Source organism: Aotus nancymaae, unplaced genomic scaffold (genome assembly GCF_030222135.1).
Source record: "Aotus nancymaae isolate 86718 unplaced genomic scaffold, 86718_ANA_hifiasm-v0.15.2.pri h1tg000033l, whole genome shotgun sequence".
Taxonomy (NCBI): domain Eukaryota; kingdom Metazoa; phylum Chordata; class Mammalia; order Primates; family Aotidae; genus Aotus; species Aotus nancymaae.
Genome location: NW_026988447.1, coordinates 21,070,215 through 21,097,934, shown reverse-complemented (window position 1 = coordinate 21,097,934; position 27,720 = coordinate 21,070,215). Strand labels below are relative to the sequence as shown.

Sequence of the window (27,720 nt, the reverse complement as noted above, 5' to 3'; positions counted from 1 at the left end):
CACCCAATTACAAGAAAACAACATAATAAATAAGATGGGCAAGAGATTTGAACACACAGGCCACAAAAGAAGATATACAGATGGCAAATAGGCACATACAAAATGTCCAACATCATTAGCCATTAGAGAAATACAAATTATAGCTATGATGACATACCACTACACACCTATTAGAATGGCTAAAATAAAAAATATTGGGAATATCAAGGGATGGCAAGGTTGTAGAGCAACTGGACTCTTTATACATTCCTGCTGGGAATGTAAAATGGTATAATCACTTTGGGAAAGAGTTTGGTGATTTCTTATAATATTAAAATATACTCACTATATGAATCAGCATAGATATTTCCAAAAGAAATAGAAGCATATATCTATATAAGAACCTGTACACAAATATTCATAGCAACTTTATTTATAATCATCATCAAGGAAACAACCAGAAGTTCATCAAATGGTAAACGAATTAACAATGTAATATTACTCAGCAATAAAAAGAAATTAACTACTGATATATACAACACAGATGAATCACAAAAGCATATGCTAAGTGATAGAAATCGTACTCAAAAAGCATATATCGTGTGATTCCATTTAGATGACTTTCTGGAAAAAGGCAAAAGTATAGAGACAGAAAAAAAAATCAGTGGCTGCCAGAGACTGAGGATTGACTCCAAAGGGCAAGAAGAAACTTTCTAGGTGATGAGTATATTATCTTGATTGAGAGGATTGCTATATGACTGCATACATTTGTCAAAATTGACAGAACTACACCTCTAAAATGCATAGATTTTTCTATATGGAAATTATACCTCGATAGATCTGATTTAAAGAAATTTTGAATTTGTCAATAAAAAATCACTCCCTCACCCATATACACACAAAACAAAAACCAGAAGACTAAAGACAAAGAAAAATATTTGCAAGATATATAATATTCATATTCTCTGGCTTTTTTTTTTTTTTTTTGAGACCCAGTTTCACTCTGTTGCCCAGGCTGGAGTGCAGTGGTGTGATCTCAGCTCACTGCAACCTCCGCCTCCCAGGTTCAAGCAATTCTCTGGCTTCAGCGTCCTGAATAGCTGGGATTATAGGCATGTGCCACCACGCCCAGCTAATTTTTGTATTTTTCGTAGAGATGAGGTGTCACCATGTTGGTCAGTCTGGTCTCGAACTCCCAACCTTGTGATCCACCCACCTTGGTCTCCCAAAGTCCTGGGATAACAGGCGTGAGCCACCACACCTGCCTGCTTGAAGTTTTATAGTAAAATAAGTGGTCCTCAAACTGTATGGTGCCGTTACTTGGAGTCAATTCAGAATTAGGAGGTCTGTAGAATCATACTAGGAAAAACAGCATTTAAATTCAGGAATTTTAGCAAATTGAGGGCAAGAATCGTTTTTTAAATTTTTTTTTCAGTTCTAGAAGCTGGCCAAGAGACTAGTACATAGTAAGACGCCCACAAATGTTCCATTTTAAAAGTTAATATAAGATCAAACAGCAACATGCAATAAATCTAAGCTTAAAATATGAATTTTAAATTTCAAACTAAAATCTTCTATTTCCAATAAAACAGACTATTGTCTTTTAGAAAACTAAATGTTTACTTGAAATCCTAAATCCACAATGAAGTTTGGAGGCCTCACACTGCTATCATCACAGGGACCAATTAAAGGGATTCTCTTTGGTTGGTAGAACGAAGTTTATAGTTTATACATCCTCTATTTTCCTCCTGCTTCTCTCCACATGGCCAGATTTATTTTGGAATGGCAGTGGGGTCTGAGTCAACAAGGTATATTAATAATGGAACAAAACTTTAATGAAGTTCTATGTAAATATTTAACACTATTTACTACAACAGCCTCTCCCAGCCACACACACTCCCAATTAGGACTTATATTCTCACTTTAAGAATCTGTAATATAGATGAAGGCAAAAATCTTAATCATTTGGCTCACCATACCATTATGGCAGACCCCCAAAATATTAGCTCAACAAATAGATTAACCACACAAAATTTTTAGTTTGAAGGAGAAAGAAACAAAGAAATGAGAACTATTTGCCACATTATCATCAATTAGTAGTTACTAAGCATCTCTTACTAAAGACCATAAACTAAGCAGTTCTCTAGTAGACTGGATTCAAATTAAAGAAATTTAATTTTGATTTTAAACAACTGCTAGGATCATCTTTCTCAGGAGGTCCTTTACAAACATCCTGACCCAGAATAATTTATATTTATTTATTTTTACTCAAATGGATATAGGAGCAAATACTTTTCCAGTTTGGGATTGATGATATTTTAAAAATTAATAAAAATTAAAATGAAAGTACATGGCATTTGTTAAAGGGTAATAAAATAACTCCAGTCAATTGGCTAGTTCTACACCAGTAGATTTCTTTAAATGGTAATGAAATCATTGCTTTAAAAAATCCATCATTATTAAAATAAAAAAAAAAGTTGCCTCAGCCTCCACCAAAATTAGATTTGTAAGTTGCTGGTCATTCCTATAATTAAATCTGTGTCACAAATTTGCAAGAAAAATGGTCACTGTGACTAATGCATTTACTTGCTACACAAGTCCTGCCAGACAGCATAGAACATTATGCTGCTAAAATGGAGTAGGTATAGATTCTATACATTTTTATTAAGCAACAAACACCATTTTTTATTTACAATGATCGTACTTCAGATAAGAGTTTGTTTTAAAAACAAACCCACATGCAGCTATCAGTAGGTCTTCCTGACTGGAGCATTACAGCATATTTTTAACTCTGCAAACATGTTTGTCTCTTTGGCACACACGCCACTGCTTTTCTGGAGAGGTGTCATGTAGAAAATGATCTAGTGAAAAAAAAAACACTAATATGTTCAGGTTGCCAGAGTCCTTGATTCTGGAGGTTTCTTCATTTGATTCTCCAAATAATTTTAGTTTGCTTCTTTGATGAAGTGATTGAGAAGTGACCTCAGAGAACAGTGCTTCCCAAAGTATAAATGAAAACAAGATGAGTCAAAGGACATGTGCACAAAGAATTAGTAATGCAACTTACTGCCTTTTCAACTCTCTTTCAATCTTTCAGATTGCAGAAGGGAAAGGTGCTTTGTTTGGTGTTGGTGGTAGGCATCAGACTCAGAGCCTTGAGTAAGCAGCAGAGGTTAGCTACAAATTAATAGTAGCTTTTTTCCATTGACTTAATTTCAGTTACCTTCTATTCACGACAAGATAGTTCTTTATTTCTAGTGTTGATATAAGTTTTGGCTTGAAATAAATTTAAATTGAAAATGTTAGTCTTATTTAACAAACAGTATGCTAACATGGCAAAAGCTATAATGATGCCTGAATGCTGGAAAACACTGCATTGAAGACAGTCCTCATTCCTGTCTTCTCTGTTTCTTAAATATTTTATTATATTTTTTCCCACATTTATGTTTTGTGTATTTGCTTCAGTATCTCGAAAAATGCCTTGAATCTAATGGATTCTGGGTATATGTGTGTTGGTTTTCTATCCTATTTTCCTATGTTGTGCTACACTGCTAATTGAACCAATGGTATTTTTAAAACAAAAGTAGTCTGTTCTCAGCAATCCAGCCTTTATGATGTTCACTTGCCCAAACAGGTGATGATCAAATGAAATGCATAGCACAATGATAGGTTGCATTATGCAAAGGTGGAAACAAACTTCCATTCATCTGACACGGTTATTAATTTTAACGCCCAAGATGAGCCATTTAAAATCTTGGTTTTATCCAGGTCTTCCCACTAAAAGATGAACTTGAAACAGCATCTAGAAGATGGTACTGATACTGCTTAAATATTAAGCCATTTGTTTGCTCTGGCATTTAAGTTTAATGAAAATAAAAACTTGTTTATAAACAGTCATAAACTTTTGGGGTAAAACCAAGATCCCAAGTGAATAATTTGGGTTAAGATTTTAAGAAAATTAAGTGTGCGTGCGCACACACACACACACACACACTCCACATAGTCTTCAATACTGTACAAAATAAGATGCTCCATAAACCATAAACTAAGTACATCCTAGACTTAAGTGAAAGCAAATTAAATTAACAATGGACTCTTACCTAGTACCACCCTTGAGTCTCTTTGTTTAACGTTTGAGATTCTTGACCTAATTTTAAAAAAGCATTGTTCCACAGCAATTAATGAGTAACAAAGATAATGGTGTTTCCTTTCTAATCATTCTAAATATTTTAGAAATTCTTACATTTATGTTACCATGAATTTCTTTAATGTTTTATAGCAAAGTTGGAAACTCGATTTGGCCTGATCATCTTTGTCATTCACTAGGGGTTTCCTTTTAAGATCAGGAGTCACCCAAAACAATAAAATAGGCATGTATCTTTGTACAAGAAAGGAAAAATTATAAGAAGATGATAAACACATACAACAAGTTATTATTAAACCATGGCATTTGTGTTTGGGATTTCTCTTCTTTCAGCAACTATAATAACATCAGTTAACTATTCAAAGTTTTCTACAAAGCGCAGTAGTAACTGGGAACCAGCCAAAGCAGAGGGAAGACAGAACAATTGGGTAAGGGAAGAAAAATATATGCTGGCTAGTTTTTCAGCCCAAGGCAAGGAGCTTCTTTTAACCTTTGATCTGGCATGAAAAGAAAATTGTTCATCTTAGACTAGCTTCTGCTAGTTCCAGCAATGAGTATCTTAAAAGAGAAGAATTATGTGAAAGAAATTCATTTCTTGACACTTTAAATGAAGAAATTTAGAAAGTAATCAGTGACTCATATAGATCTTTTTTAAACTAGATGTTTTGAATTTCCAAGGATAATTTAACTTTCTAACTCTTTGATGCTGTTTCTGAAATTCATATTAATACATTTATGTTGCCATGAATTGTTCTAATGTTTATAACATCATTATTAAAAACTCAGTTTGGCATGATCAACTTGTCACTCCCCAGCATTTCCCTTTAAGACCAGGAGTTTCCAAAAATAATATAATAGACTGGCTGAGGAGTCTAAAAATAGCAAAGTTCTAAATGTTCCTTTTAAAAATGTTCCTTTTAAACTTTAACCTATAGTTCTTGGAGACATAGAAACATTGAATTCAGCCTCCAAGTCAAAAATGCTAAGTTCTAACAAATCAAATGACCTAAATTTAGTTTGGGGAATTTGTTTTCAACACAATTGAATCTTTTGAAATTAAAGAAAAAAAATTTCAATTAAAATTTTCCCAAAAGATATCAGTATCTATTTTTAAAAAACCAAAACCTCCTGATGAGGAGCAACATGTGAGATGCCTGAACTTGAGATGGAAATAATACAGGTACATACATAAATTTTAATAGCATTTTAGTTATTCAGGGTGGTTGACTATCAAATTTTATTAAACTCTCATTGAGAGAAATCTCAAATCATTTACCATGCTCCACAATTATTGTAAATTGAACAATTTAAATGAGAAGAGGAGATAATGATATTAACTTCTTAAGTTAAAGCAATCCTCTGTGGCATGATTTTAAAATATTTTCTTGGTCTCGAATTTATGTAAATTGAATTCATCTATCATTAGTTATTACCAGCCTAGCTACATTAAAAACAATAACAACAAAAACAAAAACAGTTTTCTATAATAATTAGTTCCTAAAAACACTGTTTAAATTAGACCTGGGACATTATTAAACTAGCTATAAACATGCACAGTATTTTATTTAGTATACCCAGATGACTGAAAATCAACAAAAATGCCCTCCGAGTTCTTTCTTCAAAAACTCTTCTAATTAAATCCTTTCATTCAAAGTTTTAAGGTAATCTGAAATAAATACCATTTTCAGATTCCATTATGTATATACCACAGGAATGGTCACTCGTGATCAGAGAATAATCCTTGAATCAGGGTATTTTGGAGCCTATAGGGCTTAGTCAGAGATAACCAATTTCCTTATTTCATGGATATCCATAGTCACACACACACAAATTCATGGCAGAGCAGGGACAAAAACCTAGATCTAAAGTTTAGCTCAAAGTTATTTCTTATCACATCATATAAACATTTTATATAGATGATGCCACAACTCTATAGTTTAGGCACTATCATTGCCTCACTATGTATATAGGGAAGTTTATATAGTTTGGCTAGTACTCAGTCAAGTAACAATTCAAACCCAGACAGACTGGCTCCAGAAACCATACTACGACCCATAATCCTAAATTTTAAGAACAGGTAGATATTTTCCATTTAAATTCTCAAATAGCTGTAACAAGTATCACACTTTAAGAATAATCAAATAAAAATATAAAGTTTATAATTTGGAATTTCCCTCCTCTAAAATAAATCTTCTTCCTAATACCAACTCAAGTACCAATTTCTCCCTGAAGTCCTCTCATGTCATTTAACTGAGATTAATCTCTTTCTTAAAACCTTTGATAATTACTGTATCTTGCTCATATGTAGAATGTACTAGCTGTCTATTTCTCTCTTCTTTCTTAGTAATGGAAATCTAATTTTTAGCTCTCAGTAAATTGCTATATTTCCCAATTTCAGTGGCTAGGTATGATCATGTGACTGAGTTCTGCAACAAGAAGTGCTAGTATCCTGTTGGAATTCCAGTAATGCTGCCTAAAGAAAGAAGACTCAGGCTTTAGGGAGCTTTTTTTTCTCTTCCCACTACTTTACCTTGCTATCCATACTTTCTGGCTGGGGCTCCAGCAACTATCTTGGACCATGAGGCAGCCTTGAGGAAGAAAACTGCATAATGCAGATGGTGGAGGAGAAAGATAGGAGTCTTGGCTCGCGACAAGACCATGAAGTCACTATAACATACTTAGACAGCTCCCTCTAAATATTATATAATGGAGAAATAAATCTTAATCTTGTATAAGTCACTATTATTTATTGTTTTTTTTTCTGTTAAGCCAAACCTAATTCTAACTGATACAGTTCACATGTTTCATAATCCTAGGTTGTTGTAAGTAGGGTGAAGAGAGGAAAAAAAGATATAGAATTATTTCTCTTCTAACACTAGAGCAGCAAAACATACCTAATCATAATTTTCATTCTCAAACACTCTCTGGTAATTTTCAACTTTATGAAAGAAAAAGCAGGTAAAGGAAAAGGAATAAAAAATGTAAAACCCATTGATTTTGTATCCTGAAACTTTGCTGAAGTTGCTTGTCAGCTTAAGGAGATTTTGGGCTGAGACAATGGGGTTTTCTAAATATACAATCATGTCATCCGCAAACAGAGACAATTTGACTTCTTCTTTTCCTAGTTAAATATCCTTTATTTCCTTCTCTTGACTCACTTCCCTGGCCAGAACTTTCAATATTATATTGATTAGGAGTGGTTAGAGAGGGCATCCTTGTCTTGTGCTGGTTTTCAAAGGAAATGCTTCTAGCTTTTGCCCATTCAGTATGATACTGGCTGTGGGTTTGTCATAAATAGTTCTTATTATTTTGAGATATGTTCCATTAATACCTAGTTTACTGAGAGTTTTTTGCATGAAGGGGTGTTGAATTTTATTGAAGGCCTTTTCTGCATCTATTGAGATAATCACAAAATCAATGTGCAAAAATCACAAACATTCCTATACACCAGTAATACACAAACAGCCAAATGATGAGTGAATCCCCATTCACAATTGCTAAAAAGAGAATAAAATACCTAGGAATACAAGTTACAAGGGATGTGAAGGATCTCTTCAAGGAGAACTACAAACCACTACTTAAGGAAATAAGAGAGGACACAAACAAATGGAAGAATATTCCATGCTTAAGGATAGGAAGAATCAATATCATGAAAATGGCCATATTGCTTAAAGTAGTTTATAGAATCAATGCTATCCCCATTAAGCTGAATTGACTTTCTTCACAGAATTAGAAAAAACTACTTTAAATTTCATATGGAACCAAAAGAGCACGTATAGCCAAGACAATCCTAAGCAAAAAGAACAAAGCTGGAGGAATTATGCTACCTGACTTCAAACTATTGCAAGACTACAATGACCAAAACAGCATGCTTCTGGTACCAAAACAGAATGCTTCTGGTACCAAAACAGATATGTAGACCAATGGAGCAGAACAGAGACCTCAGAAATAACGCCACACATCTACAACCATCTGATCTTTGACAAATCTGACAAAAACAAGCAATGGGGAAAGGATTCCCTATTTAATGTGTTTGGGAAAACTGGCTAGTCATATGCAGAAAGCTGAAACTGGATCATTTCCTTACACCTTACACAAAAATTAACTCAAGATGGATTAAAGATTTAAACATAAGACCTAAAGCCATAATAACCCTAGAAGAAAACCTAGGCAATACCATTCAGGACATAGGCATGGGCAAAGACTTCATGACTAAAACACCAAAAGCAATGGCAACAAAAGCCAAAATTGACAAATGAAATCTAATTAAACTAAAGAGCTTCTGCACAGCAAAAGAAATTATCATCAGAGTGAACAGGCAACCTACAGAATGGGAGAAAATTTTTGCAATCCATCCATCTGAGAAAAGGCTAATATCCAGAATCCACAAGGACCTTAAACAAATTTACAAGAAACAAAAACAATCCCATCAAAAAGTGGGCAAAGAATATGAACAGACACTTCTCAAAAGAAGACATTTATATGGACAACAAACACATGAGAAAAAGCTCATCATTGCTGTCATGAGAGAAATGCAAATCAAAACCACAATGAGATGCCATCTCACACCAGTTAGAATAGTGATCATTAAGGAAGCAGGTTGGGCATGGTGACTCACGCCTTGTACTTTGGGAAGCCAAGGCGGTGGATCACTTGAGGTCAGGAGGTCGAGACCAAGCTGGACAAAATGATGATACCCCATATCTACTAAAAATATAAAAAATTAGCTGATCGTGGTGGTACGTGCCTGTAATCCCAGATACTCAGGAAGCTGAGGCAGGAGAATCGCTTGAACCCAGGAGGTGGAGGTTGCAGTGACCTGAGATCATACCACTGCACTCTAGCCTGGGCAACAAGAGCAAAACTCCATCTCAAAAAAAAAAAAAAAAAAAGTCAGGAAGCAAACAGTTCCTGGCGAGGATGTGGAGAAATAGAAACATTTTTACACTGGTGGGAATGTAAATTAGTTCAATCATTGTGGAAGACAGTATGGCAACTCCTTAAGGATCTAGAACTAGAAATACCATTTGACTCAGCAATCCCATTACTGGGTGTACACCCACATGTTTATAAATCATTCTACTATAAAGACACATGCATACATATGTTTATTGTGGCACTGTTCACAATAGGAAAGACTTGGAACCAACCCAAATGTCCATCAATGATAGACTGGATAAAGAAAATGTGGCACATATGTACTATGGAATATTATGCAGCCATAAAAAGGGATGAGTTCACATCCTTTGCAGGGATGTGGATGAAGCTGGAAACCATCATTCTTAGAAAATTAACACAGGAACAGAAAACCAAACACCACATGCTCTCATTCATAAGTGGGAGTTGAACAATGAGAACACATGGACACAAGGAGGGGAACATCACACGCTGGGCCTTTCAGGTAGTGGGGGACTCAGGGAGGATAGCATTAGGAGAAATACCTAATGTAGATGACGGGTTGATTGGTGCAGCAAACCATGATGGCACGTGTATACCTATGTAACAAACCTGCACACGTATCCCAGAACTTAAAGTATAATTTAAAAAAAATATATAGAACAACACTTCTGCCTCTCTGCCATTGCTCATGCCATTTCCTCTCCTCTGTCCTTTACCAGTTAAGTCCTATCCATACCTCAAGACCTAGGTCAGAGCAATCACTTCTGTCAGACCTTTGAATTCAGAATGCATATTGTCTGTGCCATTTATTTGACAATCATATATCTCTAGTAACAGTTTTCATATGGCTTGTTAACGTTTACATTGCATTTCTTTTTCTACATGTCACCTCCAGAACCCAGTGGGACCCACCTTGTATTTCTTTGCATTCTTCACAGATACTAGAAAACTACCTCTATGTAGCAGAAAATCAATAAATAATTTTGATTGATTAACTGAATTAGGATAAGAAAAAAAGTGAAGAAAAGAAAAAGAGCAAAAGACTAAGAAGTGAGAATACACAGCTTCTTAGGAGTGAAAGAGCATAATACAAATCCCCAAGAACCACGAGAACAAGTTGTACTTCACTAGACATTACCAAACAAGTGGGCCTGGTAGTACCAATAGGATATGTCCATATAGTCAGTGCATGGATATGTCCATATAGTCAGAACAAGCTTATACTTAGTAAGCTTGTTCTCCAAAAAAGGAATAGTGTATTTTGTTTTAGTCGCTCAGACAATTGTGTCAACTTTATTTTCTCGAAGTCTAGAAACCCGAAAGAATAAGAAACCCAACTTAAGAAGTTATGTTTTAGTAGCGGATGTGTATGGTGCCAAATCATGTACAAAAATTGGCTTCCAGAAAGTTCATATTTTACAGATATTATTTTATTAAACAATTGTGACAACTTATAGAATAATACCTGAACACATGAATTAATGACTTAAAATATTACTGAGTCTAAACTAAGATATCATTTTTGATATCCAAGATATCATTTTTGTTAAACAGACTTTATTGTCTCTCTTCTAAAACCCAGAAATAATACGGCATCACGAAAAACATTATTGGCTCTATAAAAATAGGATATAGGCTATGCATATATTTTGCTGATGCTTCATCATTAAAAGCTCTCTAGGGCTATGTGACACTAAAAGCTATGTAGCACTATGTAGAGTTAACACTATGTAGCAATATGTTTAAAAGCTTTAACTACATTTAAATATATATAATAATAATTAACAGAGCATTTTAAACAGAGGTAATTGATATTTCACCTAGACTTACGAATTAGTTTATACATCACTGATTTTACTCTCAATTATTTGTAAGTCACTGCACTACATATCTGCTAACGAGTTATGCCCCCCAAAATACAATATTCTAATTTACTTCATGAATTTAACACAGTTTTAGGGCACAAAATATTTTAAGAGAAAACTTAGTTTCTCAATCTTTCATAACACAAATCAAGTCTCTATTACATCATTTATTTAAAAATAATGATTAAAAATGCTAAAACAACATCCTTATATTGGTTGTATTTATGAAAGCTGAACTACTTTTAAGTCTTTTTATATATATTAATACAACATTTACTTGAAAATTACTCATTAGTCATATCTTCCTTTCAAATTTGCTTCCACATAGATTTCTCAGAAGTATCCAAGCCAGCAGCTTCTTTGACATGTACAAAATAAATGTCATGTCAACAAGTAAATTAGTGTTCCCTTTCTGACCAGCTGGGTCATGCTTCCTTTTCAAAATCTTCAGTCCCATGATACAAAATAATAATAATCTAAAAGACCTCATTAAATGATCAATATATTGACATAGCCTCTATAAGGAGACACATAGTATTTTAACTGATTCCTCAAATCCATTAAATGGAATATTAAAACCCAAGCCTGAAAAATACATTGTAAGAGAACATTTGCTTTATTTATTAACTAATTTTATTCAGATACTAGATAATGGTACATGAAAAGATTCAACAACTTTTATATTTAACCAAAGAGTAAAAGAAATTCAGCTTTCACCAAATCTTTCATACAAACCGTATCACAGCAAAAGTTATAACAGACAAGTTAAACCATGTTTACTTACCAAAAAACTTCCAAAGGCTGAATTAAATATCGCAGCTGCCTATAAAGAAAATAAATAGGGGGAAAAACTCACTGAAAGTAAATAGGAATAATAAAGCCAAAGATTATCATTCTCCCTTCCCCCACTATTCAAAACCTTAAAACATTGACTCTTTAAAGCAAAGTTAGTCGCTGCTTACAAAAATTGCCAGTGGCCTGTAGTTTATACTAAGACTGATGAGCTACAGCTTAGGAATTCATAAATAATGAGTCTCAAAAGCAGGCAGAAAACACTTGTCATGCCTTGAACCTATATGACAGTACCAAAAGAATCATTGCCAGTACCAAATTGAGACCATGTTGCTATTGATTTTCCTATAAATTTAAAACAATCAGTGGTTGATTTATTAATTAAAAAATGTATATTACTGGGAGAAGGAAAAACAGAATTGTAAGACAAACATTAATTGTTCCCTGTCAGTGAACACAAGTCTTATGAACTACAATCACAAGGTAAGATCTCCTGTTCCCATACAACACGCATTACAAATATGAACAATGCTGTTAAGACCAGGAAAGTTATTGCTTTACCAATTCTAAGGTAAAGAAAAGCAAGAAAAGCTCCAATTTGGTGTTCAAAATTCAGAGAAGAAATATTTGACTTTCTGCTTACCTAAATATCCGAGGAATACACAGTAGATGTAATAATACTCTTAATTTTAATTTAATCGCTATATTCAATGAAGCTATACCAGAGTCCTCCAAGCTTCTCACATTACCGAAAAAGGAGAAAAACTTGTATAACATCCAATTTGATAAAAAGAAAATAAGAAAGAAAAAATAATAAAAGGGGTAGAGGAAACCTATTTACATCTCCTGCATATCCAGAGCAGAATTAAATTAATCATCATGGACACCAGCAGCCACACTGTAGTAAAAAAAGGATGTCAGTTTAGTAAGTTTGAATAAAGTCCAAACCCAGGCTAAGAGCTGTAGCTGAAAATGCCTTCTGCTCCAGAAGAGGATGCAATGAGAGTGAATGGGTAATGAGATCCTCGGCTCCAGAGAGCTTAGCTCTCCTATTCCAGTTCATAATTAATTCAAAGCTTTGATAATTTCATTAGATTTCTCCTTTGCTGGCCCTATCAATAAAAGATGGCACTGGACCACAGCTCCTCTGTGGCATAAACATAGGCACAGGCGCAGAGCAGGGAAACCTTTGCTTCCTGACAGGGACAATGGCATATGGTGTTGTGTGTTGTACGGGGAGCAGTGGAAAAAAAAAAATCAGCTAAATAAAACATTACAGATGAAAATTGTAAACTATAGCAATATATTTAACACATCTTCCTGGAGTTCTATTATGTATGATTCCAGGAAAAACTTTTATGTATGGGGAAATATAAGTAAAAGGGTATAAATAAATGAGTTGTGGTAACACCAACAGGGAACACTGGCCCTCCTTCCCACAAAAAAAATGTACCTTTCCCACCAACAATTTTTATATCTAGACCCTATTTTGTGCTTAAAACAGAATTACTTCTTTTTAGTAAAGAAATGAGCTCTTCCCTTTTGAGCCTCTCTTTTCTAAATTCATTTCTTTCTATTGCCTTTCACTAACCTTATACTCAATAAATAGCAGTCTTGCCTAGCATTTGAGGAAACATAGACTCATTGGAGGAAAAAAGACTCAGAAGTCAAAGTAAAATAAGTACCAACTACTACTCATAAGATCAAATCACTATACTCCTACTCCCTCTTGTTCTCTTCTTTACTCCAAATGCCAGAAATATATTTTCCGTAAATTGGCCTGTGCTCCTGCCTCTTATAAAATGACAGTGATGGGGTATCTTAGGTATCCAAAGATGCTGCAGGCCAACTCATTCTTAGTTGTTTTCTGACAGTAGTGATGGATTTGAACTCACTCAGTCAACTATACTGTCCTCCTGTGCAGTGAGCTCCATTAATCTTTTGTGAAATAATTAAGGTTCTGGGTATTCTGAAGACCATGTGAAATCAGACTCTGAAACCAAGGATCTTGGGTTCAATAGCAACTGATAATTAAGATAATAATTGGCTCAATTTTGTGGTTGCAGTCTATGAAAGAACCATGATTTCCAGTTTCAACAAGTAATAATAAATATTTAGAGTATTTTATTGATATATAAAAGACATGCATGTATTTTGACTTAGGAAGGAATTCTCAGCTCCTTAGCATGACATCCAACACCCTCCCTGAACAGGTTCTATACATCTCATTTCCTACCTCAAATTTTACATCTGACAACAAGGAACTACTTGCAATTCCCCAAACTCATCATGCCATTTCTTATCGCCTTGCTCCCTGGCCTGAAATACCCTTCCCCATCTTCTACCTGAGTAATTCTCTTTTATTTCAGTAACACAGCTTGGTCATCATCCTTCTAAGACAGGAGAGTTCCCTTGATCCCTTCATGGGACTCATGAAGGGGGTGGGTCATTTACTAGGTCTCCGCGCTCAATCCCTTAAGGGAGCAAGCACACAAGCAAACAAGTATGGGAACTGGCACAAAGGAACACTGGAACTGGCTGGTTGCTCCTCTCTGGCAGGAGCAGGGTCTGTGTGGCCCCGCAGCAGTGTCCAAGTGTGTTACAATGGTCTTTTAGCTCTGCCATCCAGGAGGGGGTGTTTGTGATCCTCGGAGCCCCAGAGGACTTGTGTTACAATCTGCTCTTTTAGCATTTTCTGTCAGTGGATGGCTAGGTGTTAATTAGTTCAGTGGAGGGTAAGGGTGACAGCCTTTGACACTCTGCCTTCTTGGTACCCCAGTTCTTGTCAGGCATCCAGGAAAAATCAGATCACACAAACAAATCAAAGAGTAGTTAATGTGAAGGGCTTTATTGAGTGGTGGAAGTGGCTCTCAGAGGGAAAGAGAGCTGGAAAGGGGGTGGAGCGGGATGATAATCTTCCCCTGAAGTCTGGCCATCCTAGCCAAACTCCTCTCCAACCATAGTCTCTGACATCCAGCTGCTTCTCCTCTGGATGTTCAGATGCTACTCTCTTCATTCTCTCTCTCTCTCTCTGTGTTTGTGTGTGTGTGTGTGTGTGTGTGTGTGCACATGCCTGCCCTGAGTCTGGGGTTTGCAGTTCTCATGGACACAGGATAGGGGGTAGGGTAGGCCAAAAGGCAACATTCAGGTGGGAAAACAAGAATAGTTCTCACTTTGGTTAGTGGGTCTGGGTTTGAGGGTAGAGTCCTCGCCAGGAACCCCACCCTTTTCTACCCAGTATTTCTCTCCCTCTTGTCTCTATCCCTTCCAGGAAGTTTTCAGTGACCTTCTCCAAACACACACACACCTTAGGATACACACATATCTACACTTTTTTTAGTTAAGGTTGATCTAATTATCCACCAAATGTGATTACTCCAAGGTATACATTTTGCTGATGGGACTTTATGAGTTAATAATAAAAACATACTGTGCAGGACATTCAGTTAGCACAAGTGGTATTCATTCATTCACTCACTTTTTTCAATGGATTAGACATATTCTTGTCTAGATGCTCCATTACAACATGGAGTTGATGAACTGAGTATCCTCACACCTGCTGGCAGAACATCCCAAACCCATCTCTGCCATGGCACTTGTCCCAGTGTATTGAAATGACTGGCTGGGCATGGTGACTTACACCTGCCCAGTACTTTGGGAGGCCAAGGTGAGTGGATCAGTTGAGGTCAGGAGTTCAAGACCAGCCTGGCCAACATGGTGAAACCCTGTCTCTACAAAAAAAAACAGAAAAATTAGCCAGCCATGGTGGCAGATGCCTGTAATCCCAGTGACTTGGGAGGCTGAAGCAGGAGAATTGCTTGAATTCAAGAGGTGGAGGTTGCAGTGAGTCAAGATTGACCACTGCACTCCAGACTGGGTGACAAAGCAAGACTCTGTCTTAAAAAAAAAGAAAAGAAAGGAAAAAAAGAAATGACTTACTTACATGCATCTCTCTCAAGGTCATCTAAGGAAGGAATCTAATGAAACTCATACTAAGCACCCACTTGTTTCTTACTCCTAATTCCACCCTAACTCTGAAGTGGCCAGAAGTAGAAAAGGTGAGAAGGTTAATCTATCTATCTATGTATATCTATCTATCTATCTATCCATCCATCCACTCACCCACCCATCTATAGTGAAACAAATCATGCCCTTGTGTCCACTGGTCCTCTTTTAAAATTTTTATCACGTGTACATATTCATTAATTAAAAAGTATGAATTGCTGAAACAAGTACAACTCCTTGAAATGTCCAAAGTCTTTGTCTTTTACTGAGTTATTTTATGTGTTTCGCGGAATCCAAGGCACAGAAGACTAGATCTGACATCTGGTACCATAACCAACCAATGACAATAACAGGAGATCTAGACTTCAGACTCCCATCCATCCCATCCAATACAAGAATTTCTTTCACATTTTCAAAACAATCTCGTTTCACTTCTCTTAAAACCTCTGAACCTTCCTATTATGATATAGCTGCATAAAATATGCTTAATATAAATGTTTTCCAAGATCAGATGAGATTGGGCAAGTTCAGAGTAGCATAACTGTAGACCATAAATGACCAAAAAGTAGCCACCATACGTAGCTAGATTTTTTTAATGTTTTGAAGAAACAGAGTTTTCTTATGTTGCCCAGGCTAGTCTTGAATTCCTAGACTCAAGGGATCCTCCCATCTCAGCCTCCTAAAGTGCTGAGATTATAGGTGTGAGTCGCCACACCCAGATTGATTTAAAAATATAGCAGTTCTTTTGTTATTATCTCCTTGGTTAGAAAATATTTCAAAACCCATTCCTCCTCTAGCATGCTCCATTACAACAAGAATTTGTCTAATCCATTGAAAAAAATGAGTGAATGAATGAATACCTCTTATAACTGAAATGTTCTGCACAGTAATGTTTTTATTACTAACTAATAAAATCCCATCAGCAACATGTATACCTTGGAGTAATCACATTTGGTGGATAATTAGATCAAACTTAACTTGAAAAAAAAAGTTGATATTGAGATTTTTTTTTAAATATTGACTAGATTGGCTTCCTTTATATTACACATTTGTAGATAATATATTGCTTTTGGTATCAACCCAATTTTACCCAACATAAGATATTTCACTAATGTTCCATTATATATTATACAGCATGTCTTTATTAAATTATTTTGGAAAACTGAGCAAGTTCAATAATGAATTAATTTCTTCATAAACTACTTGGAATTATTTAAAATAAAGGTAAATTTCTGAAAAAAAAGACCCTTAAAAAATGGGGATAAAGAGTTCTCTAACTCCTGAAAGCGAGCTCTTTCATTGCTGAATGGCTCTAAACATTATGAAGTTCTACCTTACGATAAGCCTGAAACCTATAACTTCCCATAACTGTGATGCACTGGACCATGTTCTGTGCTCTGGAGTTACATAAATATGTCTAGTCCCTTTTATAAATGCATTTCAAATATATGTATACTGCTGGCTCCTACCTAAGTCTTCTCTTATGACATTATATCAAAAATTTTCATAATGCTGGTCCTCATAAGCCTTCCCTTATGAGGCTACTAAATAAAAAAAGTAAAATCCATTATTTACATTGACTATGAGTAATTTATGGCAAGTTAATGTGTTAAACTTCTAGCTTTTGCTTTTGAGTACCTGATTCTGGTCAAAATACACAGAAATCTTTACCAAAATGTTAAAATGGGGTATTTATGGTTATCTCAGAATTTCTAATAATGTTTCAAGTCTAGGAGAATACCCTTAAGAGAATACCAAACTTGGGAGAAGAATCCTGCCATTCAAAAGTAAGATACCAGACACATACCTCGGTACTTATAAAAAGACATCAAAAGTGGGTCAGGGACCAGTTCACATACAGGCTGTATAGGTGAAGACCAGAAATTCCAGAGGAGATTGATAAAATGCAATTGTTTTCCTCCTCTACAGGAGAAAGTTGCCCTGTTCACCACACCTCTCAATTTGGGGTAGAGGGTGATTATCTACAAAATGAAGCAACTATGATAGAACAAACAGTAAAGAAATTAGAATAGCATCTCTGTTCCATACTGAATGTTTAGTGAGATGACAAATTCCACACTGGGCCACCACAGGAGCATCGGATATACCCTTTAAGAGTCCTTAGGAACATTCTCACCCAGTGCATTTCCCACTGGGTAGCAGGGATAGGGAGGGTATGTAAGTGAACTGAAACAAATACTTGCTTCCTGACTAGAAACAGCAAAGACCCCATCCTGTTCTCTCTCATTCACTTCTCTGAAGTGGCCAGAAGTAGAAAAATTAGAAGGTTTAAAAAAATAAAAACACAACAACAAAAACCCAGTGAAACAGACCATGCCCTCTTCTCCACTGGTCCTATATTAAAATTCTAATCATATTTATATATTCATTAATTAAAAGTATAATTTTCTAGTTTTTAAAACCTAGGTTTGGCCTCACTTGAAAAAGAAGGGAATTTAAAGTTTTAAACTAGAATGCCCTGGGTTATTTAATAGCTGGAAATTAATCCTAATTACAAAAGATATGACTATTTGTTTAAACAAAAGTGACCAGAAAACCATGAGATCTGACAGACATGTTATCAAAGGAGGGGTAGGTATGGAGAACAGAAATATGTGAGAAGGCATTTCAGGTATATAATCCTTAAATTCACACCATTCAATAAAGAGTTATAATAACAACATAACATTTTAAATATATAGCTGAGCTAAAACAAACAAATAAAAAAACAAGTACAATTAGCCCTCTGTATCTGTGGGTTCTTTATCTGTGGATTCAACCAACCACAGATTAAAAATATTATATTCAAAAATAAGAAGAAAAAAGATGGTTGCCTCTGTACTGAATATGTACATACTTTTTTTCTTGTTATTATTCCCTAAGCAATACAGTGTAACAACTTCTTACACAGCATTTATACTATATATTAGGTATTTTATGTAATTTAGAGAAGAAAACATATACAGGAAGATGTGTATTTATATATAAATGTCATTGTATATCAGGGACTTAAACATCCATAAATTTTGATATTCCTGGAGGGTCCCAGAACCAATTCCCCACAGATACCAAGAAACAATTGCACTAAACATACAGAAATTAGTCAAAGCCAGAGTGGTAAAGTGTATGAGTTGATGCTGCACTCACGCCCATGAAGAAATGAGAAGCACAGGCTTTAGCCTGCAAAGGGTGGAGAACTGGAAATGAGACATCTGCATAAAGCAGACTGGAAGGCTAGATGGACTGCCAGAACTGTGTAGAAGCAACTAGAAAACTCTATTTACAAATTCAAGATAGTAACATAAGGGCTGCATCAAAGGTAGGTATAAGGACTGAATTTACACTACCTACATGATTCATGAATTTCAAACTAACAATTTATTTAAAAAAAGAAAAGACAAAACAGATTAAAGGGCAGTGGAACTCCTAAGCCCTTGAAAGATGCAAATGTGAAACTTCTCTTTGGGATCACTTCAATAACCCAGAACAGAGTGGATTACCAGATAAAAACACCTTCACTGAAGAAATGTTAAAATAAAACATTTTAAACAATGTGAGAAAGCTGTATGACAAGAATATCATAAAAGCAGTGAGGAAAAGAGAAGTAACTGGGTGTTTTTAAAGGAAAAATAATACCAGACAAATTAAAGATCTAGACGTGGAAGGCAAAACTTTAACACTTTTAAAAGAAAATATGAAGCTATCTTTATGCCCTAAGAAAGAAAAAGTTTTTTTAAGCAAGACAGAAAAAGTACATATAAAAAAGGAGAAGCTAAAATAGAAAACCTGAACAGACCAATAATGAGTAACAAGATTGAAGCAGTAGTAAACAGTCTCCTACCAAAAAAGAATCCAGGACCAGCTGGCTTCACTGCTGAATTCTACCATACCTTTAAAAAACAAATACCAATTCTTCTCAAACTACCCAAAAAAAACTGAAGAGGAAGGAATTCTTCCTAATTCATTCTACGAGGTCAGCATTACCCTGATACCAAACCAGACAAGAACACAACACAAAAAGAAAACTACAGGCCAATATCCTTGATGAACACAGATGCAAAAACCCTCAACAATATCCTAGCAAATGGAATCCAACAGCACAACGAAACAATAATACACCATGATCAAGTGGGATTTATCCTAGGGATGCAAGGATGGTTCAATACATGCAAATCAATACATGTGGCACACCACATCCATAGAATGAGGGACAAAAACCACATGATTATCTCAATAGATGCAGAAAATGCATTTGATAAAATCTGACATCCTTCATGGTAAAAACTCTTAACAAACTAGGTATAGAAGTTACACACCTTAAGATAAGACAAAGGAAAAGTTGGAGTTTCCATGGAACAAAGTTCTGGCCAATGAGATAAAAAGTGATATATGCTTGATGGTGGGGGTTTAGGGAGGTTAGTTTCTGGTACTGCTGCTTCTTCCTGCCAAAAGCAGTGAAAGCTATCTTGCATCCATAAGGGCACTGGATAGAATAGCCACCCTAATGTCACTGAGCCGCAGAATAAATGCCAGAAGCCTCTACCTCCAGGCATCTTGGTATATGAGAAAAATAAGTCCCTGCTTGCTAAAGCTACTTTTAGTCTGATTTTCTAGTACTTGAAGCCTGACACTACCATGTTCCTAAACAAGGGAAAAAATAATAAAGGACTATTCTGGCAGGTCAGATAAATAAAAAACTGTTTTCTCTAAAATATGAGCTTGAGTAGGTACATAAAATCTTATTTAGTATAATCTCTTGTTCCAATTGCATATGACATCATTGAAAATAAGAAAGAGAAAACTATTGGTCTTAATTGTTGGAGGTCAAAGCTACATTGCCTTACCCTAGAAAAGTTCCTCAACTATGTGAATTTATATCCCATCAGGCTTTGATTCACAGGAAGGAGAAACAGCCTTAATATTTATTTTCACTTTAAGCAAAGATTCAGTTTTAAAAACATATAAAGACTAAAACATCAAAGACTGAATTCCAATACTTGGTCTTCAATTAAGTATGAAAACACAAAACATCTTCATTCTATTTGTAAAGTAGTTTGTAAAGTGCTATAAAAAGTCAAAAAAAAAACACCACATTTGTTTCTTTCAAAGCCAAGTATGATTAACTTTCTCCTATCCAACTTAGTTCCTAATTTTACTGCTGACTACTTAATTACCACTATTTTCACTGAATAGATGTCATTACAAGAAAAATTTGAATTCTACATTTCTATGTCATATTTAAGTATTACTAAACCATACCATAGAAAAGTAAACATATATAAGATATCAATTAAAATACGAGTTTATACACTATGCTAAATATTAAGGGGGCACTTTTAATCTGATACCACTTTTATATGTATCATTGTATGCTTTAAGCAGCCATGACTTAAAAAGTAGAATATTGTTTTAAAACCATCACTGAATATTTTCTCTCAACAAAGAAAGCTAAATGAAGACTTAGGACTGCTACAAGGCATTCATCAATTTAAAGAAAAATTAATTTTAATTCTTTGTTTTAAAATATTATAGGAATTAACAGAAGTATATATATATATAGATACACTTCTGAAGTATGTTATATATGCAATATATAAAAATCATACAAATTAACTTGGAGACTATATATTTATATATATACACACATTTTATATATATGTAGTATACATATAAAATACATAGTATATATAGTATTTTTTATATATATAATGTATGTATGTATATATATAATCTCCAAGTTAAGAGTGAATGTTTGACATGAGGAGCAATCTACATTTCTTGCCTATTTCTACAGGTCCATTTCTTGACACCAGTAGAAAAAATTATTTAATATTCTAAATCTTGAGGTGAATAGGAGGTTGCTATTCTTTGTAACTATTCATGTCAATTCAGGCAAGGAAAAAAATATATTCAAGTTACTGTTTTCTGGGTGCTAAATTGAATCAGGTGTCCTCTCCTCTTAAGAAAATTAAGTTGCTTTTGTGCAAGAGTGTTTTAATGAGAACAGAGCCGGCCGACAGTGATAAATGGGAATGACACCAGAGAGAGCACATAAGCAGGACAATATGTGCATGTTACAGTCTTACAGCCTATTTTTCACTGACTATTCTGAATGACTTTGCTGTTTCTTAAGGGGCCTATTAATCTCAAATTTAGTTATTGCACAACGTTTATTTGAACATATATTCTGTGGATGATGACAGTTAATAAAGGAAATCTTTCACAAGCTGTATTTTTACATATTGTTCCAACTGCAGCTCCCAGTCATTTGATGGTATTGATGGAATAACCTACATTGTGCTGAGGTTTTTTTTAAAAAGGCACATATATTCAGATTCCTTTCTAAGCACATGGGGACTCTTAAATAACCGTTAAAATACATACAAAAAATTCTAGTACAAAACAGTAAAAGCAAAAGGACATCTTAACTGTTCAACAAAAATCACTTAATGTGCAAACTGACCCTTCTAAGACAAACCAGACACCTTTTAACACTTTTAGAGCCCTGGTACACAATATGCAATAGTTCGTGCATACCAATCTACATTTTCACAATACGCATGGAGTAAGAGAGAAAGGGCAAAATCGATTTTCTTGAGGTGCAAAAAGAATCAAGTAACATAGCTGCTTTGATTTCTCTTTGGTATGCTTTTTTGATGAAATGTCATGTACTTAAAATAGTGATGACTCTGTATTTCTTAATTCTAGTAGAATACTTTTTAAGAGCTTAAAATAATTGTTTGAATATTTTCCTAAAAATATAGTTATTAGTTCAAATAAGCTTATCGATTCAGATTGTCATTCTGATTCTGGAAGAATTTGTTACTTTAAGTGTTACTGGTTCACAATAACAATACCTAATATTAGTTGGAAATATTTAATTCGAGATTTTAAAATCTGCGTTATAATTGAGGTGAAAATAAACTTAATCAAACATTTTCAATTGCATCCTCCTGAAATCTCAGTCTTCAAAGGTGTTCAATTTCTATAAAATCAGAATTTTTAAGTGGAAAGGGCCATTAAATACTATGACGATGCCTTTGTAAATCAAGAAATGGAACACCAGACAGGCAAAGGATCTTTCCCAAAGTCATATTGGACAGCAGTAAAGACAGAATAGAACTCATCTCCAGACATCTCTTGTACCCTCTCTATTACATCCATACTATCTGTTTTACATATTATTTTACAGACATTTATAGATATATCATAGAAAAATGGCATAATGGTTATGTTGGAGTAAATGGAATTAAGAATATTTTTTCCTTTGTGCTTCTCCTAGAATTATGTTAAGAATTTTAGAGGCTCTTTCTTTAATCTTTAGGCAAATTTTGAATAATGCTGTGCACATATTGATGCTCAATGTTTGACTAAAAACTGAATGAATTGAGGATAATACCAAAAGGAAATTACTTAGAAGAAGACAAAACTGCTTAGTCTTCTTTGCTATGCTAACACTGAATATTCACAGAAACAAACCATGAGTATAACCCAGAATACTAACACTTAAATTGAAAATACTATTTATTTGTACCATTTATCTATTAATAGCTTATTGATACATATCTAAGATTTTTATTGCACATATCGAAGATTAAGCTGAATGAAACTTACTTAAAATTTTATATGCTATTTGACATTATACCTTTTTAAAGAGTCAATTTCTCAATATTTCTCAAGTTTAATTCTTCTTAATCCTTTGGATTTCTCATCTCTTCCAGAAAAGAATAAAATAAAATGCTTCTCTAATTATTATTCATTCAATCAACCCAAATTTATTAAGCAAACACAAAAATAAATGCCATAGAGTACCAACTCACAGTCTAGGGCTAGAAGAGAGACATCATAATAAGTACAATACAAGAAGATCAATGGTATCAAAGAGTTATGGCATCATAGAAATTAACTTTAAAATGGGCTTTTCCAATATCTCCTAGTGATATACAACAAGCACTTTTCTGATCAATTAATGGAAGCTCTATTTAATGCCAACACATGAACTAAGCTCTCAACACACTGAGAGAGGAACTGGCCAAGAATTCCCCTAACACTTTGTTTAGAAGGGCATCCACAAAACATAAGTGACAGCCTATGTCAAAGCATGTAATGTTTCTTACAAATTTTAGACTCTAGCTTTCTTAACTCTGTTATTTCTGCTCTTTTCCATCCATTAGGTCTGGGAATCTCAAAGCTTCTTAAGAGGGCAATGGATCAATCTCTCAGCAATAACTTTCTCATCAGCTTTTCATTAGCAATAAAATAGCTTTCCTACCATCTTCTGGGAAATAACTTACCATAGATTCACAGAACTGCAATGGACTTCTGTAGATCATCTAATCAAGGCACTTTTCCTCAAAAAGAATTACACAGAAATCACTTACAAATGGTGCCCACCAATCCTATTCTTTATGTCTTCAGGATCAAAGACTGCACAATCTCCTTCACAGTTTTAGTTTTTAAAATCTATATTGTAAATCATATTTTTCACTAGTAAGTTCTTTGTTTTCCTGACTGAAGTTTTTATTGGAGTTTTTTCTTAAAGTTAGGTCCCCTAAGAAAATTTTTAAGAGCTGTTTTTTTGTCATTACAAATAGTGTGCTAGTAACCATTTAACAACCGGCTCAGGCTAAAGGGAGAACACCAGTTGGTAATATGTGCTGATTTTCTTGGTGTAAATACTCCTACCATTGCCAATTTCAAAGTGCAAATATAATGGCACTCAACACCAAGAAGGGAAAGATGGCATAATTCCAAAGGCACAAGAAATTAGAAAAAGAAGGGCAAATTAAATACCAAATAAACACAGGAATGAAATAATAAAGATATGAGCAGAAACTAATGAAATAAAAAACAGAAAAACAGTAAAGAAAAATCACTGAAATCAAAAGCTGGGCCTTTGAAAAACACAAATAAAATTGATATACCTCTAGAACAGGGATTTGTGAACTTTTAAAGAGTCACTACTTTGTTTTAACCCAACTGGTCTAACACCAACTGGGTGTACTGCAATACAATTCTGGTGTTAATCACCTAGAATTAGTGTCAAACTTCACAAGTTAAAAACTCAATCCCCCACAGGACTGCCCTTACTTTAGACAGCCACTGCACTTCAAGAGTCCACAGGCTACCCACACTTTTGATCAACTGGCTACAAATTCCAGTTGGGGTTCCAATGACCCCCTTAGGTTCAATAACTCACTAAAATAACTCACAGAACTTACTCAAAGTGCCATAATTAACAATTACAGTTCAATTATAAGGGATACACATTGGGCAAGGTCTGGGAAGGAGTGCAGAGCTTTCATGCCCTCTCAGAGAACATCAAGATGTTTACAAACTGAGAGGCAGCACCAAGTTTTAGACTGGTGTTTCATTATGTAGGCATAATTGATTAAATCATCAACCACATGATTGAATTTAATCTCCAGCCCCATCCTCTTCCAGGAGGTCAGGAAGCTGAAAGTTCCAACCTTCTAATTAAATGCTTGGCCTTTCTGGTAACCAGTTCCCATCCCAAAGCTATCTAGGACTCACCAAGAGTAACTTCATTTGCCTAACAAAGATACTCCTATCACTCAGAAAATTCCAACAGTTTTTGAAGTTCTGTGCCAAGAACTTGGGTCAAAGACTAGATATATTTTTATATTATACGACAGGCATATTATTAATATTTTAGGCTTTGGGGATCATATAAATTCTCAACTCTGTTATTGTGGTACAAAAGCAGCCATAGGTAATATATAAACTAATGAGTGTGACTGTGTTCCAATAAAACTTTATACATACTAAAATCTGATTTTCATTTAATTTTCACATCTTGAAATTTTATTCTTCTTTTGACTTTTTTCCAACCATTAAAAAATGCAAAAATCATTCTTTCTTTTTATTTTAATTTTTGTGGGTACATAATAGGTGTATATATTTATGGGGTACATGAGATGTTTTGATACAAGCATGCAATGTATAATAATCACATCACATAAAATGGATACCCACCTCCTGAAGTCTCCATCCCTTGTGTTACAAACAACCACATTATACTCTTTAGTTATTTTTAAATGTACACTTAAATTATTACTGACTATAGTCACCCTGTTGTGCTACCAAATACTAGATCTTATTCATTCTTTCTTTTTGAACCCATTAACCATCTCCCCATGCCCCCCAAAAAACATTCTTAATTCATCTACCACACAACTTTGATCAAGCCTGATCTGGCCAGCAAACCACAATTTGTTCATCCCTGCTCTTGGAAAAAAAAAAAGGAGAGAAAAGAAGAATTAAAGTGGAGATATCCTAAACTCCTTCAGATATTTGAAACTTGAAAGATGAGAATATTGTAATTGACATTATGTCCCCAAATTTGAAAACTTAGATGAAATGAACAAATTCCTTGAAAGACACAAACTACCAAAGCTCTCTCAAGAACAGATGACCTAAATTTTCTGTTACATATTAAATGTATGATCAAAAACTTTCCCAAAATGAAATCTATAGGACCAAATGGCTGCACTGATGAATTCTACCAAATATTTAAAGAAAAAAATATTAATTCTATAAAAAGTCGCCAAGAAAAACACAACAGGAAAGAAAATTTGCCAAATCATTTTATGAGACCAGCACTAACCTGATATCAAAATCAGATTAAAACATCATAAGAAAATCACAAAAGAATAATCCTCACGAACATAGACATAAATACTCCTTATAAAATTTGAACTAATTTAACATAGCAGTATATAAAAAGGATGATACAGTATGACAAAGTGAAGTTTATTCCAGGAAGGCAAAGTTGGCATAAGATTTAGAAATCAATCAAAGCAATTCACCCTATCAATAGACGAAAAAGGGAAAAAACATACAATCATTTCAACAGGTGCAGAAAAAGTATTGGACAAAATTCAATATATATTCATGATAAAAATCTGGAAAACTAAACCTATTAAGAATTTTATCTGCCTCATATCAAAAACCAAAATTCCTAAATCAGCTGGCCTTGTCAAAGTGAAATAAAATGGAGACTAGGACTGAAAATTCCCCAAGCAGACCAAGTTAGTTAGGTCATGAAAGTGGCCTTACCTTCATTTGATTGGTAAATGTAAGCAAACCTTAAGTTGGATTATTCCTTATAAATGTCTCTGATAATCAGAAACTAAACTAAGTCACCTTACAAAAATGGTAAAGGTAATTGTTATTGGCCCATCCTCTGTTATCTGGAAATCCCTACTGCTGCAACCAATCATTGGTTAAACAGCTCCCTCATTTTTATCAAAGGATAAACAACTCTCTCATTTTTACCATATAAAAATCTCCACTGCTATAACCAGTCACTGGTTAAACAACTCCCTCATTTTTATCAAAGGATAAACAACTCCCTCATTTTTACTATATAACCCATGTAAGAGTAGGCCTCTGAGCTTCTAACCACTTTTGATTTTGAGGGATTGTGGATCACAATCTGTATTTACCATTTTACTCAACAATAAACTTTAAAACTCTCTTTACTAATCTGATTTGATTTTTGTTTTGAACAGCCTGAAAGTGTTAGCCATGTAACACTGCAAGAAAAAAAAAAAGAAAAGGCATATAGATTGGAAAGGAAGCAATAAACCTGCCTTTATTCACAAAGTACATCATCCTAGAAAATCTCTCTTCTGAAAAAAAACTACAAAATAGGAAAGTTTATCAAAGTTCCAGAATGCAAGGTTTATATTGAAAAATCAATGCATTTTTATATACTAGCAAGGAATAATTATAAATTGAAAATAATAAAAAATATGATTTACAAACTGTATAAAGAACATGAAATATGACATAAAGCTAATGAAATATGTCTAGACTGTGTATGCTAAAGGTTATAAAACACCGATAAGATAAATTCCAAAAGACCTAAATAGAGAGATATGGATTAGAATCCTTGATATTAAGATGCCAAATTTCTCCATATTGATCTATAGACTCGATGTAATATCAATCAAAATTCCTGCAGGATTTTTAGTAGAAATTGACAAATGACTACAATTTATTTATGTATTC

General features: G+C 34.4%; 1 protein-coding gene across 4 annotated transcripts in view; it reads right to left on the bottom strand.

Moving 5' to 3' along the window:
• SLC10A7 (solute carrier family 10 member 7) overlaps window positions 1-27,720 on the bottom strand; it is a 276,385-nt gene that overhangs the window by 181,927 nt on the left and 66,738 nt on the right. For 2 of the 4 annotated variants that reach the window (XM_012454014.3, XM_012454016.3), the window contains exon 5: window positions 11,672-11,710. The exons of the other annotated variants lie outside the window; for them this stretch is intronic. In XM_012454014.3, the coding sequence (XP_012309437.1) occupies window positions 11,672-11,710 (39 nt within the window). The remainder of the gene's footprint in view (window positions 1-11,671; window positions 11,711-27,720) is intronic. 4 annotated transcript variants of the gene reach the window in all.